At 39.0% G+C, this 16,971-nt stretch overlaps 1 protein-coding gene across 1 annotated transcript in view; it reads left to right on the top strand.

Annotated features, from left to right (window-relative positions):
• The window catches only part of IARS2 (isoleucyl-tRNA synthetase 2, mitochondrial), a 57,773-nt gene that overhangs the window by 1,570 nt on the left and 39,232 nt on the right, over positions 1–16,971 (top strand). The window contains exon 2 of the mRNA XM_055334283.1: positions 444–566. Within this exon, the coding sequence (XP_055190258.1) occupies positions 444–566 (123 nt within the window). The remainder of the gene's footprint in view (positions 1–443; positions 567–16,971) is intronic.

The following is a 16,971-nucleotide window of genomic DNA, read 5'->3' as shown; positions in this document are numbered from 1 at the left end:
GGGGCCAGGGGTACACAGTAGGTGAGAGAAGGGGGGGTAGGGCTGCCAGTGAGGGGTGTTGGGATTTGGAGGGTAGCAAGTGCCGAGGCCACAGGAAAGCAAGAATAAGAGTCGGGGAGAGGGGACTGGGGTGCAGTCTACAGGCCGGTCCACTTGTGTCCACCAAGGAGTGGAGGGTGGGGAGCGCTGAGAGACGGGCCAAGATTTGGTGGTACGGACCTCTGTGGGGTCCTGTTTACCATGTAAAGAGTTTACACTTCAATGTGGAGCCTGTGGGGAAACTATCAAAAAGTTTTGAATAATGAGGACTCAGATGTGTATTGGGCTTTAGAGTTGAATACATTGTTATGAGATAATAAGCAAACGCTGGCTGTTATTTATGGTAAGATTCAGGGGGGTATGTATTTGGTTGACGTTCAGACATTGTGGTTCTTTTTACACAGAAATGTGGATTTTCAGAACTTTATTCATGGCAAAGAGAAAGAAAAGTAAAAACAGAATTTTGTCTTCATGATGGACCTCCTTATGCAAACGGTGACCCACACGTTGGACATGCTTTAAATAAGGTAAATTGTACTTACATGGCTTGAGGGGAAAACCTTTGTTTAAGTTTAACAAAGGAAAACCTTTGTTAAGTTTTGTTAAGTTTAAACAAAGGAAAACCTTTGTTTAAAAAAAATGTATATCCTGATTTTATGACAGTTACGTTAATTTGCATTGATAGGTAAAACTAGATGTCTTTGAGTAGGCTCCATGCCCAATATGGAGCCCAGTGAGGGGCTTGAACTCACAGCCCTGAGATAAGACCTAAGCTGAGGTCAAGAGTCAGATGCTCAACCAACTGAGCCGCCCCAGGCGCCCCAAAACTAAAATATCTTAATAGAAAGCAGCAATAAACAGTTTTTTTTTTTTTTTTTAAGATTTTGTTTATTTATTCATGAGAGACACAGAGAGAGAGGCAGAGACGTAGGCAGAGGGAAAGGAGGCTTCCTGCAGGGAGCCCAACATGGGACTCCATCCTGGGACTCCAGGATCATGCCTTGGGCTGAAGGCGGTGCTAAACCACTGAGCCACCTGGGCTGCACTTAATGCTTTGTGAAAAATAACATCACTGGTATTTGCTTTGGGCTTATTGTTATTTTATGCCAGTTAATATTTTAGTCAGTAAATAATTATCAAGCACCTACTATGTGCCAGGCATTTTTCTAGATTCAGAATGCATTGAACAAAACAGCGATGTGTTTTGTCTTTATAAGACATAATAAGACAAGTAAAATCTATAAATGTCAGATAGTTGCTGTAGACTGAATATTTGCCTCCTAAATTTATATGTATAAGCCTGATAATCTCTAATGTAATGGTCCTTGGAGTGGGGCGCCTTTGGGGGGTGATTAAGTCATGAGGGCAGAGCCCTTAGCAGGAGATTCGCACCCTTACACGAGAGACCCCAGAGAACTTCCCTGTCTCCCACATGCCCCTTGAGGTGGGAGCGAGAAGCTGCTGGGCTGAATCAGCCAGCACCTTGATCTTGTCCATTTTCTAATTGGAGGTTTCTTTTTTATTCTGTTTTGAGAGTTCTTTATATAGGTATGAAACCTTTGTCACATATGTGTTTTGCAACTATTTCTTCCAGTCTGTAACTTATCTTTTCATCCTCTTAACAGAGTATGTTGAAGGGTAAAGTCCTTAACTTCTTCTTTTTTTTTTTTTTTTTAAGATTTTATTTATTTGACAGAGTGAGAGAGTACCCAAGCAGGGAGAGTAGCTGGCAGAGGGAGGGAGAAGCAGACTCCTTGCTGAGCAGGGAGCTCGGACTCGGGGCTGGATCCCAGGACCGTGGGATCATGACATGACCTGAACCCAGAAACTTAACCAACTGAGCCACCCAGGCGCCTCAAATTTTTCTTTTTTTTTAAATAATCTCTACCCCTAGTGTGGGGCTCAAACTCATGACCTCAAACTCCGAAGAGCCGCATGCTCTTCTGACTGAGCCAGCCAGGTGTTCCTAAAAGTTAATTTTGATGAAGTCCAGTTTATCAGTTTTTCCTTTTATGAATCACGCATGTAGTGTCATGTCTAAGAACTCTGTCAAGCCTTCAAACCTAAAGATTTTCTCCTGTATTTTTTCTACAACTTTTACATTTAAATCCATGATACATTTTGAGTTAACTTTTTTATAAGGTGTGAGTCTTACACTGAGGGTTATTTTTTTTTTTTTCCCCCTCTGGATGTCTAGCACCATTTATTGGCCAGGCTATTTCCCAAATGAGTTACCTTTGTACTACTGTCAAAAATCAGTTGGGCAAATATGTGTGGCTCTATTTCTGGATTCTCTATTCTGTTCTATTAATCTATTTGTCTGTCCTGCTAATACCACAGTGTTGGTGACCGTAGCTACAGAATAAATCTTGAAATTTGGGTAGTCTCTTTCTTCCATTTTATTTTCAAAATTGCTTTAGCAGTGTCAGTTTCTTTGCTTTTCTATATACATTTTAGGATAATTTTTTAAAAATTATTTATTTATTTGAGACACAGAGAGAGAGGCAGAGACACAGGCAGAGGGGGAAGCAGGCTCCTTGTAGGAAGCTGCATGCGAGACTCTCGATCCTGAGACCCTGGGATCACACCCTGAGCCAAAAGCAGACGCTCAACCTCCTGAGCCACCTATTTTTTTTTTTTTTATTCAGTATCAGAGAAATTCTCCCTGAGGAAGTGATTTTTAAGCACCGTTTTGAGAGTACTAGCAGGTACTAGGTCAATTATGTGAGGTGGATAATAAATAGCACCAGTATGCAATTTTTTGAGAGAACTAATTTTAGCTCCCTCCCATTTTATTGAGACCTAAGTGACATATAACACTGTATTAGTCTAAGGTGTACAACATAATAATATATGTATATATCATTTAATGAATACCACAATTAGTTAACATCATTTTACTGCTGCTTTTATTTTGGATGCTTTTATTCCTTTTACTTGCCTATTTCTCTGGCAGGACCTCCAATACTATGTTGAATAGGAGTGATGAGAGTGTATTATTATTCATAATCTTAGAGGAAAAGCTTTCAACTTTTCACTTTTTAAAAAATAATATTTTATTTATTTATTCATGAGAGACACAGAGAGGCAGAGACATAGGCAGAGGGAGAAGCAGGCTCTCTGCAGGGAGCCGGATGCAGGACTCGACCTCAGGACCCCGGGATCATGACCTGAATCAAAGGCAGACACTCAACCACTGAGCCACTCAGGTGTCCCTCAGCTTTTCACTGTTGAGTATGATGGTATCTGTGGGCTTATCATATATGGTCTTTATTATGTTGAGGTACATTCCTTTTAAATCCGCTCTGTTGAGAGTTTTTATCGTGGAAGGATGTTATATTTTGTCAGGTGCTTTTTCCGCTTCTATTGAGATGATGATAGGATTTCTGTCAACTTAATGTTACCATTTTTTTTGTGTATGTTGATCTATCCTTGAATACCAGGGATAAATCCCATTTGCTTTTGCTGTATCATCCATTTATTTATTTATTTATTTATTTATTTATTTATTTATTTATTTTTAAAGATTTTATTTATTCATGAGAGACACAGAGAGGGGGGTGGTGCAGAGACACAGGCAGAGAAGGAAGCAGGCTCCATGCAGAAGCCCAACGTGGGACTCGATCCTGGATCTCCAGGATCACGCCCTGGGCCGAAGGCAGGCGCTCAGCCGCTGAGCCACCCAGGGATCCCCTGTATCATCCTTTTAAAGTACTGTTGAATTCCGTTTGATAGCATTTTGTTGAGAACTTCTGCATCTTTATTCATCAAGGATTTTGGACTATAGTTTTCTTGTCATGTCCTTATCTGACTTTGGTATCATGGTAAATGTTGACCTTATATAATGAGTTTGGGAGTGTTCTCACCTCCTCAGTTTTTTGGATGAGTTTGAAAAGTTTTGTCATTCATTCTTTTATAAATATTTGTTAGAATGAGTGAAGCCATATGGTCTTGGACTTTTCTTTGTTGGGAGGTTTTTAATTAATGATTCAGTCTCCTTACTTGTTACTGATCTATTCAGATTTTTTTTTCTTTTTAAAGATTTATTTATTTATTCATGAGAGACAGAGAGGCAGAGACACAGGCAGAGGGAGAAGCAGGCTCCATGCATGAAACCCGACATGGGACACAATCCCTGGTTTCCAGGATCCTGCGCTGGGCTGAAGGCGGCGCTAAATTGCTAAGCTACCCAGGCTGCCCAGTTTTCTGTTTTTTCTTTTCTGTTTTTTCTTAATTCAGTCCTGGGAGGCCAGCCTACCAGGGTTATCCAATTTCTTGGCACCTAATTGTTCATAATAGTCTCTTATGGTTCTTTTATTTTTCAAATATGGGTTGGAGTATCTCCTCTTTGGTTTATAATTTTATTTTATTTATTTGAGATCTTGATAAGTCTAGCTAAAAGTTTGTCATTTTGTTTATCTTTTCAAAAAATCCATACTAAGTTTTGTTGTTTTCCTGTTCTCTATTTCATTTATTTCTCTTCTAATGTTTGTTATTTCTTCTTTCTACAAACTTTGGGCTTAGTTTGTTCTTTTCTAGTTCCATGGGGATGTAAAGTTAGTCTGGGATCTTTCTTCCTTTTTAATGTAGGCACTAACTGCTATAAACGCCCCTACCATGGGACGCCTGGGTGGCTCAGCGGTTGGGCGTCTGCCTTCAACTCGGAGCGTGATCTCAGGGCCAGGATCGACCTCATTGGGCTCCTTGCAGGAAGCTTGCTTCTCCCTCTGCCTGTATCTCTGCCTCTCTCTCTCTCTCTGTGTCTTTCATGAATAAATAAATAAAATCTTAAAAAGAAAAACTTCTCTCCCAGAACTGCTTTTGTTCCATTTCATAAGGTCTGGTACATTATGTTTCCATATTTGTTTGTTTTGATATTCTTATTTGACCCATTGGTTTTTCAGAAATATATTATTTTCCACATATTTGTGAATTTTCTAGTTTTCTTCATATTACTGATTTCTAGTTTTATACCATGTGGTATGAAAAGATACTTAATGTGTTCCTAATCCTTCCACATTGTAAGGACTTGTTTTGTAGCCTAATATATGATCCATCCTGGCCATTGTTCTGTGTGTGCTTGAGAAGAATGTATATTCTGCTGCTGGTGGATGGAGTGTTCTGTATATATGTTAGGTCCATTTGGTCTAAAGTACAGTTCAAGTCCAATGTGTCTCTACTGATTTTCTGTCTGTATGACTGACCTATTCATTGTTGACAAATGGGATATTGAAGTCCTTTACTATTAATGTATTCTTGTCTTTTCAGATCTGTTAGTAGTTACTTAATATATCAGGTGCTTTGATGTTCGATGCACATATTTTTAAGACTGTTATATTCTCCTGATGAATTGACTCCTTTATCATTATGATAATTTTGTCTGTTATAGTTTTTTTTTTAAAGATTTTATTTCTTTGAGTGAAAAAGAGAGTGTGCACACATGAGGGGGGATAGGCAGGAGAAGAAGCAGACTCCCCCCCTGAGCAGGGAGCCCGATGTTGCGCTTCATCCCAGGACCTAGGATCATGACCTGAGCTGAAGACAGATGCTTACTGCTTGAGCCACCCAGGCACCCCTCATTTAAAGTCTGATTTAAAGTCTGTTCTAAGATAAATATAGCTATATTGTTCTCTTTGGGTTTCTATTTGTATGGAATCTCTTTTTCTGTCCCTTCACCTGATCCCTATCTGTGTCCTTAAATCTTACAGGAGTCTCTTATAGGCAGCACAGTTGGGTCTTGTTTTTTCATCCATTCAGTCACTCTACATCTATTGATTGGTGATGTAATCCTATTTATATTTACAGTAATTATTAGTAGGCAAGGACTTACTAATGCCAACTTACTGTTTTTTGTTTGTTCCTTTCTATCTCCTTTGTAAATTGATTTTTTTTTCATAGTGGTATGTTTTGATTACCTTATTTATATCTTTTATACATTTACTGAAGGCTCTTTGTTATTATTGATAAAATTTAGAAATTTTGGAGTTTATGAGAGGATGACTAAGAAAATTCTTGAGACATTTTTGGTACAGAAAGGTGACTTTATTATAGTGTGGGGACAGAACTCGTGGGCAGAAAGAGCTGCACTGGGGTTGTGAGAAGTAACTGATTATATACTTTTTAATTAGTGGGGGTTAGGGATAGTGTAAGTCTCTAAGGAATTTGGAAGCAAGGCTTTCAGGACCTTGAGGGGCTAGCTGCTGTTAAGGTAAGGTTACTTTTAGTTTTTAATAAAACATAAACATTAAGACACTAAGGCAGCTGTGAGTTCCTTGAAGAAGGTCATTCTCTGCATGCAGGGGTCTATCAGTAGGCTGCAAACTGTAGGGAGATTTATTTACTTATTTAAAGATATTATTTAGTTAAGAGGGAGAGAGAAAAAGCATGAGTTGGGAGATGCGCAGAGGGAAAAGTAGGCTCCCTGCTGAGTGCAGAACCCAGTGCAGGGCTTGATCCTAGGATCCTGAGCAAAAGTCAGAAGTTTAAGGACTGAGACACCCATGTGTCCCAGGAGATTTAAGTTAAGCTTCATTACTCTTGCCTTTGTTTCCCTCATCAATTACTATGAGTCTTACATAAAACATAATAGTCTTCTAAGCTTGCAACAACTTAACTTCAATTATATACAGAACTTCTATCCTTTTACTACTTCCAACACGTTTTATGTTTTGATGTCATAATTTACATCTTTTTATATTGTGTGTATACTAACAAGTTATTATAGCTACATTAAATGTACATTAGTTACATTTAATACTTCTGTCCTTGGGGCTTTATTTTATTTTATTTTATTTTTGGAGAGAGAAAGAGCATGTGATCAGTGGTGAGGGAGAGGGAGAGAGAGAATCCTAAGCAGACTCCACACCCAGTGCCGAGCCTGATGCGGTGCTCAATCCCATGACCCTGAGATCATGATTTGAGTCGAAATGAAGAGCTGGATGCTTAACTGTTAAGGCTGAGCCACTCAGGTGCCCCTGTCTTTTGGTCTTTACATTAGAGTATGGCATAAATGCACCAACATAATATACTCTTGGGGTATTTTGAATTTGACTATATACTCACCTTAGTTATTTTTGTGTTTTCCTGGTAGTAAATAGCATCCCTTTGTTGCAGCTTGAAGAGCTCCTTTCAGAATTTTTTATGTTGTAAGTCGTCTAGTGATGAACTCCCTCAGCATTTGTTTGTCTAGGAAAGTCTTTACATCCCCTTCATTTCTCAAGGACAGCTTTGCCAGGTAAAGTATTCTTAGTTGGAAATTTATTTGCAGCATTTTAATGTGTCATTCCACTCTGTCCTGGCCTGCAGGGGTTCTGGGGTTCTGCAGAGAAATCTGATAGCCTTATGGGGGGAATCTCTGGTAATTGACAAGCTTTTTTCTTTTGCAGCTTTCAAGGTACCTACTTTGTCTTTGATTTTTGACAGTTTAATTATAGTGTGTCTTTTAGAATTTCTCTGGGTTGCATTTATTTGGGAATGTATGAGCTTAGTGAACTTGGATATCCAAGTATCTCCCCAGTTTCCCAGTTTTAGGAAGTTCTCAGCTAGATCGATCTTCCTTCCTTCCTTCCTTCCTTCCTTCCTTCCTTCCTTCCTTCCTTCCTTCTTTTCTTTCTTTTCTTTCTTTTCTGATTTTATTTGTTTATTCATGAGAGACACACACAAAAAGGCAGAGACATAGGCAGAGGGAGAAGCCAGCTCTCTGTGGAGAGCCCAATGTGGGACTCGATCCCAGGACCCTGGGATCATGACCTGAGCTAAAGGCAGATGCTCAGCCACTGAACCACCCAGGTGCCCCTAGTTTATCTTTTTTTTTTTTTTTATTTATGATAGTCACACACACAGAGAGAGAGAGAGAGAGAGAGAGAGAGAGAGGCAGAGACACAGGCAGAGGGAGAAGCAGGCTCCATGCACCGGGAGCCCGACGTGGGATTCGATCCCGGGTCTCCAGGATCGTGCCCTGGGCCAAAGGCAGGCGCCAAACCACTGCGCCACCCAGGGATCCCTAGTTTATCTTTAAATAAACTTTCTGATTCTTTTTTCCCCTCTCTTTTCCTTCTGGGATTTTCGTAAAGCATAGATTTTCTTTTTTAAGTGGTTTCAAATTATTTCTGAAGAAGTAAAGTTATTTATTCCTTTTCACTCTTGTATCTTTTGTACCTTTAGCTGGATATTTTCAAATGATCTAGCTTTGATTTCACTGATTCTTTCTTCTGATGGTTCCTGTGGGCTCTTGAAGCTCTCCATTGAATTTGACACTTCTCCAGCTCCAAAATGTATTGTTGGTTCTTTATTCTTTTCTATCTCTGGATTGAACTTTTTATTATGTTCTTATATTGTTTTTCTGATTTTGTTAAATTGTGTATGTCTGATCTCTTATTGCTCTTGGAGCATCTATGGGACAGTTGCTTTAATTGTTTGTCAGGCAGTTTGTGGCTTTTCATTTCTGTATGTATTTATGTGTGTTTCACTAGAAGATTACTTAGTTCCTCTGACAGGGCCATGTTTCCTTGGTTCTTTGTGATTCCTATAGCCTTGTGTAGTTGACTATGCATTTGAAGAAGCAATCACTTCTTCCAGGCTCTGGAAAGACATATAGATGGGAGAGCATGCTGGAGTGTGCTGTGGTGTGGGGTACAGTGTTTGAATGTGTGTGGCCATCCTAGCTTAGGGATGGGGGTGTAGTATCGTGTTTGCTCAGGCAGCTGGGGTCCTCATCAGCAATAGTGTGACCATCAGTAAGATCTGTAGATGGTTCACCATGAATATATGGGCTTTTGGAGTCCTCAGCAATGCTTCCAGGTCCATTGGCCGGGGACCAAGGCAGGTGGTAATGGTGGCCTAAGCCAGTGATCTGCCCACACTTGGTTGTGGTGGGGGGCTGGCTGTAGGTGCCAATGTGGTGGTAAGGGCCAGCTGCAGACATAGGCAGTGGTGATGGTCAGAAGCAGGAACAGTGTCCAGGACCAACTTCAGGTAAATAGCTCAGGGGCGCTAGCTGTTAGTGTGTACAACTGTGACTGCTTTGGCTAGCCACATGCCTATGCAAGGTCATGGAGGTTGGTCATGGAAATTGAGGCTGCTGGCACACAAGTCAGTGAAAGGAATCAGGGCCAGATCCAGACCTATAAGCAGTGGGGAGCTTGGCTGTCAGCATGCATTTATGTGACTGCGGGGGCTAGTTACAGGCACCCACAGCAATGCAGGCCAGGGATGGTAGCCAGGTTGGAACTGGGCCTGCGGGGGAAGCAGCTGTGGGAGCCTCGGTTATTGGCATGTTGTTGTGTAACTGCAGACATTAGCCTCCTGTATGTGTACAGCAGTGGATGCTGGTGATGAGAAATATTTCTTTACATGTGTTGTAGACTTTTTGTTAGAAACTGGGCATTTTAGATAATACGTTGTGATAAATCTGAATAACAGTTTCTTGGACTCCATTTCCCCTCCCAGCTTTTAATTGAAATTAATAAAACAATTGGAAATTTTCAGAGTAAAATAGATGGGTTTTGTCTGAAAATTACCAACTGTTTTCTCTGTTGTTTTCAACGACACCTCAGGGCATAAACTGTCCTGTAGACTAATCCATCAAATTTGGGATCCTTTAAAATATTAGGTCCTGGGGTGTTAGTGTTTGACATTTGTTCGGATCCCAGGAGGGCTCCTCCCAGCTGTCTCTTCTGGTTTTCTTCTGCAAACTAGCTGACTTAGATTTTAACCTCTGTCATCTTGAATCTATAAACCTTCCAGCTGTGTTTCCCCACAGCCTCCACTCTTTTTGACAGCCCCCTTAGGCTTGAATTTCTCTATGTTCTGTTGCTGGGAAGAGATTAAAAGCTATTGGTTTTACTGCCTATTCCTCTCCTCAGAGAAAATCACCCAGCCAGGGCTCTGGAGCTGAGAGTGGGGACAACTGTATACTTCTCTGTGAGAGATACCCCTACTTTACAGTTTAGCACTTGTGGGAGAGTCAGCAGTCTGTGATCTTGAACTGCCTTTCCTGTTGTGGAACCACCATTTTATGAGCCTGAACAAGTGGGATTGGAGCCCCGGTGTTCCCAGCAGACTTGTACCCAAAGTAGAGTTTCTGTTCCATGAGTGGGAGACGAGTGGAGGGAGTCCCTTACCTCTTAAGTGCACTTGCCTGGAAGTTAGCCTCAGCAGCAGCAGCAGCAGGTGGCTGAGGCAGAGACATAAATGCAGACATAAATGCTTGCCCTTCCTAGGGAAAATAGCCCTCCGGCTGAGAGCTGGAGCAAGAGGAGCCCTGGGTTCTTGGCAGCACCAGTCTGAAGTTGATTCTCTGCCTCACGGAACTGGCAGGCTGAAGAGAAAGAATGGCCTTGAGTCAAATGCCAAGGACTCTCACTTCCCTGACAAATTTTTGTAGAATTTTTGTTATATAGATGTTTCTTCATCTGTATGATGGGCCGTATATCCAGGAGCTTTAAAGATTGGGTTTTAAAATTATTTCTCCAGGAATGCCTGGGTGGCTCAGTGGTTGAGCATCTGCCTTTGACTCCAGGCATGATCTCAGAGTCCCGGGATTGAGTCCCGTATCAGGCTCCCTATAGGGAGCCTACCTTTCCCTCTGCCTGTGTCTCTGTCTCTCTCTTTGTGTCTCTCATGAATAAATAAAATCTAAAAAAAAAAAGATAAACTAGCTGAAGGGCACCTAAATGGCTCAGTGGTTGAGCATCTTTAAAAAAAAAAAATTAAATTTACTTCCCCAGTTTTACTAGGAAGTTTGTCCATATAGTTCCTTGCATAGTCATTCTTAAGGTCAGACTCTGTCTCATTGAATTTTCTCTTTTATTGTTTTTAATTACATTGACACTTTTTTTTAAATTATTTTTTTTGTTTCTGCTTGCTTTGGGTTCATTTGTTCTTTTTGTAGTTTGTTGAGGTGAGATTTTACATTTTTGACCAGATTTTCTGTCTTTTCTAGCATATGCATTTTATTGCTATAAATTTTTGTCAGCACTTCTGTAGGTTGTGTTCCACAAATTTTGACATGTATTTAGTATATATTTTTATTCAGTTCATTGTACTTTGCGATTTCTCTTGAGAATTCTTTTTTGGTCCATGAGTTATTTAGAAGTGTATTTGCCTTTCCATCCCTTTACCCTCCCATATTTATAACATGTCTTATGTATATTTCTATACATATGTTTCTGTCTCCATAAGGTAGTGTTTGATAGTTATTTTTTCAACTGTGAAGCATAAGTTGAAGATTTGAGTAAAGAGATTATATTTACTCGTATTTCTTTTTTTTTTTTTTTTCGTATTTCTATCATATCCTTTCTTGCTTTGTGTTTCCACATTCCTTTATTGTTTTCCTTCTATTTAGAGAGTTTCCTGTAGTTTTTCCTTAGGGCAGGTCTGCTGGTCAAAGATCATCTTTGTTTTCCTGCATCTGATAATGTCTTGATTTTCCTTTTATCCTTCAAGTATATTTTTGCTACACTTAGGATTTTGGATTGACTGTTTTTGTTTTTTTTCCCAGCACTTGAAAAATATTGTACTACTTGCTTCTGGCCTCCATATTTTCTGATGAAAACTCTACTGTAATTCAAATTATTTTTCAAGTGTAAGCAAGGTGTCATTTCTCTCTCTCTCTCTCTCTCTTTAAAGTCTTATTCACTTAAAGTAATCTCTACACCACACATGGAGTTGGAACTCACACCCCTAAGGCCAAGAATCCCATGCTTTTCTAGCTGAGCCAGCCAGGTGCCCCACTCTCTAATGTCTCTTAAGATGTTTTCATTTTCAAAAGTTTAATGATAGTGTCTCTTGGTGTGGATTTCTTTGGATTTGTCATATTGGACGTCATTCAGCTTCTTGAATTTGTAGGCATATATCTTCAACCAGTTTGTGTTGTTTCTGGCCATTACTTTTTCATTTCTAACTAAAGTCTCCTTTCAGGACAGCAGTGACACCAGTGTTTGATCTTTTGTGATAGTCCCACAACTCCTTGACTTTCATTTTTTTTTCCCTGTCTTTTCTTCTCTTTGCTTTTTAGATTGAGTAACTTATCATTCAGTTGTGAAGTTTAGTGGTTTGTTTTTTTTTTTTTTTAGTTTAGTGGTTTTTATCTTTGTTTCCTCCATTCAATATACAAGCCTATCCATTGAGTTTCTTTTTTCTTCTCTTTTTTATTTGTTTATTTTTTTTAAAGATTTTATTTATTTATTCATGAGAGACACAGAGAAAGAGAAGCAGAGACAGAGGGAGAAGCAGAAGCAGGCTCCATGCAAGGAGCCCGATGTGGGACCCGATTCTGGGACTGCAGGATTACGCACTGAGCTGAAGGCAGACGCTCAACCACTGAGCCACCCAGGTGTCCCATCCATTGAGTTTCTATTTCAGTTATTGCTTCACTTTAAAGGTTTTTTCACGTATAAAATTTACAGTTGATGTTGCAGTTAAACCTCAATTTAAAAAATACCATTTATTTTTTCTCTTTCAACAAATTCTTTGAGGCTTTTTATTTTTTCATATTTTTCAATTATGTTCACAACTGTTTAACCATTTTTATCATGGTTCCTTTAAAATCTTTTTCAGATTATTCTAACATCTCTGTTATCTTAGTGTATCTTTTTCAGATTATTCTAACACCTCTGTTATCTTAGTGTTGGTTATCTACTATATTTTTATTCATTCAGTTTTAGATATTTACTGTTGGTATGGTGAGTGAATTTTTATCGAAACCTTGACATTTTGTATTTTCTGAGAGTCTGAATTTTAAACACTTTAGCAGCTTTTATTCACTGACACCTTTCCAGCAGAGGAATGTGAGCACTGTCTGGCTACTGCCAGGTGGGGTCAGAAATCCAGATTCTCTACTCAACCTCTTTTAAGACTAAGAAGGGGAGCTCCTTTTTTACTTCTCAGCAGGATAGGAATTCTACTTCCCCCTAAGCCTCCACGGTCACTGCCCAACTATAAAGTGCTAATGTGCCATGTAACTGCTTTCTGCATGGCCTCTAGTGATACCAGGGCAAGAAGAGGTAGCCTTGTTACCACTGAGCAGTGGTGAACATCCCAACTCTGCATTAAGCCTCCTCTGAGTACCCCAGTGGAAATGGGAAGGGGTGCCTCATCGCTGCTGGGTGGGGGGTCCAGGCTCCTTACATGGTCTCCACTGACACTGTAGATGGGGTCTCATTGCCAGCTACAGGGATGTAGTCCCCACTTGCTACTTGATTTTTTTTAACAACATCTTGACTGGGGAGGAGGGCTTAAAGATGCCTTGTGGCAGATTTACAAAGGTGGAAATCTAGGCTCTTGAGCTTTTGCTTGAAGGGCTGGCTGCTTAACTGGAGTAGAGCAGTTAGGCGTAATTTACACTGGTAGTGTATACTGGATGTCCTTAATGGGACTTGATTAAATAAATTTGGTGATGAAGTACTATGGAATCTTAAAAGGAATTAGGTAGAAATATCTGTACTGACATGAAAGATGTCCAAATGTTATTAACTGAAGAAAGAAAAACAAATTTTAAAACAGTGTTATATTAGGATCTAATTTTGGAAAAACAATTTAAACCCAATATTTGTTATTACTATAACATTTGTATTTTTTTTTAAAGCAAAGATCCTGTGTTACTCTTTTTTTTGGGGGGGGGGAACTTACTCTTATAGTCACAAACAACAAAGGAAATTAAAAAAAATTTTAATGTACTTAATGGTTAAACAGTAAATCTGGAAAGTAAATGTGTTTGAATAGTCAAAATTTAAAGAAAGACAAGGAACACATTGCTCTACCAGATAGGAATATAATGCAGCATTATCTATTCTGATGAATAAAACAAAATAGGTGTCTGGACCAGTCTTGTCTGTTCTATTTTTATTTTTTTTATTTTTTAAAAGATTTTATTTATTCATGAGAGACCAGAGAGAGAGAGAGAAAGAGAGGCAGAGACACAGGCAGAGGGAGAAGCAGGCTCCATGCAGGGAGCCTGACGTGGAACTTGATCCTGGGTCTCCAGGATCCCAACCTGGGCTGAAGGCAGCTGAGCCGCTGAGCCACCCAGGCTGCCCAGTCTTGTCTGTTTTAATACATTCTTGTTACTTATCATAGAGAACCTTCAAGAGGTATTATCTTTGCTTTAAAATTACTCCTTTTAGATTGTTTTCTCCATTTTATATTATTTAAGTCTGACTTATCCATTTGCCTTTTGGAACTTTCTGCATGTGTTCAAAGAATTAAGACATTTTAATTGGAAAAAATCTAGTTTCTTGTTTTTAATATACCCAATAAAATAATTTATTATAACAAAAATAAAAAAGAAAACTCTATTGTTCCAGATTCTTTGGTTGCTAGGGATAGAAAGGCAACTCTTGAATAAACTAAGCAAAAATGGAAATTTATCGGCTTTAATATTAACTGTTCTTTTTTTAAGATTTTATTTATTTATTCATGAGAGACACACACAGAGGGACAGAGAGAGAGAGAGGCAGAGAGAGAGACGCAGAGAAAGAAGCAGGCTCCATGCAGGAAGCCTGATGTAGGACTCGATCCCGGGACTCTGGGATCACGCTCTGGGCCAAAGGCAGGTGCTCAACTGCTGAGCCACCCAGGTGTCCCAATATTAACTGTTAAAGTCTAGAGATAGTTTCAGCTCCTTTCATGGCTGGATCCAGGGACTCAGATATTATTAGAGTTGGTTTTTCTCCATTTTTCACTCTTAAACATGGTTCCTCTTTTGATGCTTCCCATACCCTCATTCCCACCCCGCACATTTCTTAACATTTACAGGCTTATATTCTTCTATCTTCTCTTTTCCAGCAATTTTTACAAAAGTCCTGGATTGAATCTCTTTGTCCTGATTTGAGTCACAGGTCTGTCCCTGAATCAATCATTTTGGACTTGGGAATAGAATATGCTGAAGGCCACAGTGGATCATGTGTCCACCCTTGTAGCTGGAGTGGAGGGGAGTGAGCTCCATATGGATTGAGGAGAGAGGAGTTTTCTCTAAAAAACTGAAGCACTATACAAATCTGCCTCTCATGTGTATAGTTGGAGGTTCTGTTGAAGATTTTGGGCTCTTTGGAACTAGAGGAGGAACAGTTTTTGTTTTTCCTCAGATATACCATAGGTAGTCTTGCTTGCTTACCTCCCTTGGAATGCATTTCCTTTTTTTTTTTGGAATTCATTTCCCACGTATTCATTTAAATGGTACATTTTCTCATTTCCTTCATGTCTCTGTTCAGACTTCGTCTCATCAGGCTTTACTGATGTTCCTCTACAGTAGCACTGCCACCACAACCAGCCCACATGCTATTTTCAAACTTTCAGCCTTTCTTTTTTCTTCGTAGTGAATGAATATGTTTATTTTCTGTCTTCATTCGAAAGACCTTGTCTCTCCTGTTTACTGCCATACTCTAAGTTCTTACAATAATTTTTGGCATATAGTAGACATTCAGAAATACGTCTGTGAAACAAAGGAATACATGAGTGTTGTGATAGGAAAAATAAATGAGGACAGAGGATTATCATGAATAAAAGAGACCAGTGGTTCTTAAACATATGGAGGAACTTGTTTGGAGAGGATTGGTAAAACATTGTGTTTGCATCCCTGCTGTTCCTTTTACACGGGCTTCACATATAACCTTCCCTATAGGGACATTCATTATTAGCTGAAATGATTTCATTCTGCTAATACGGGCAAAAGCAACACTGTTCAGTAGAAATAATGCAGGCTACAAATGTAAGCCACATAAGTTAAAATTTTTTTTAGTAGCTGCATAAAAAAAGTCAGAAGAAACAGATGAGCCTTATTTTTAACACTATATTTAACTCAGCATATCTAAGCTACCATTTTAATTTATAGCCACTGTGAAACTTTTTTTGAGATATTTCACATTCTATTTTTTTTTGTACACAGTATTTGAAATCTGGTATATATTTTACATTTATGGTGCATTTCAATTTGGACTAGCCATGTTTTCAGTTGCTCAGTAGCCAACTGATAGCTAGTGGCTACTATATAAAGTGTTACAGTCTAGAGCATATATGTAGACATTCATTTCTTCCACAGATATTTTTAGACAGTGCCAGGTACCATTCTAAATGCAGGGGATTTACTGGTGAAGAAGACAGATGAGATTTCAAGGAGTTTCTATTTTACTGGGAAGGGATAAATAATAACCAGAGAGAATAATTTCAAATAAGAATAAATGGGATGGAGGTTATTTGTGTATTGATTGATTTCAATAATATACCTACTGAAAGTGTACATATCTTAAGTATATATAATTAGATACATTTTTTATGTCTTGTGATTACTACCCAGGCCACAGGGCTTCCTCCTGCTGTTTGGTAAGTTCAAAAGTTAGAATTTTAATTGGGGGAAGCTGTGGGAAGAATATATAATATCTTTTCTAATTTTGATGGATATGGAAAGGAGGAAATAATTTTCTGGACTATTGCATTGCTTCATTTTGGGAAGAAGGAAATTGAGCTTGGAGCCAAATTGATCCTTTGCTTTTGATCTTCCATTTTATAATGGTAATATATTTTTAAAAGGCTCTGCTTCCCTCTAGTATCTAAAATGAACTAGGAAGGGAAAGTGGTTATAGAACTATACCTAGTGAAGAAGAGTTTGTCAGTGATAGAGTTAACTGTGATATTCCATACTCTAAGGACATTATGAGTTTTGTGTTGATTATATTCTATGTCTTAGTTGAAAATAAATAATATTGAGTTATTCATGTTAATAATAATTTTAGAGTAAAGCAAATTTATAAATGACTTATTTTTACTGTCTCGTTTTTTTTCTTTTTTTTTTTTTTAAGGTTTTTATTTATTTACGAGAGACAGAGAGAGAGAGAGATAGAGGCAGAGACACAGGCAGAGGGAGAAGCAGGCTCCATACAGGGAGCCCGATGTAGGACTCAATCCCAGGTCTCCAGGATCACACCCTGGGCTGAAGGC

The sequence above is a fragment of the Nyctereutes procyonoides genome, unplaced genomic scaffold, assembly GCF_905146905.1.
Source record: "Nyctereutes procyonoides isolate TBG_1078 unplaced genomic scaffold, NYPRO_anot_genome, whole genome shotgun sequence".
In the NCBI taxonomy this organism is placed as follows: domain Eukaryota; kingdom Metazoa; phylum Chordata; class Mammalia; order Carnivora; family Canidae; genus Nyctereutes; species Nyctereutes procyonoides.
The sequence above is the reverse complement of the archived record's forward strand: the minus strand, read 5'-3'. Positions and strand labels throughout refer to the sequence as shown.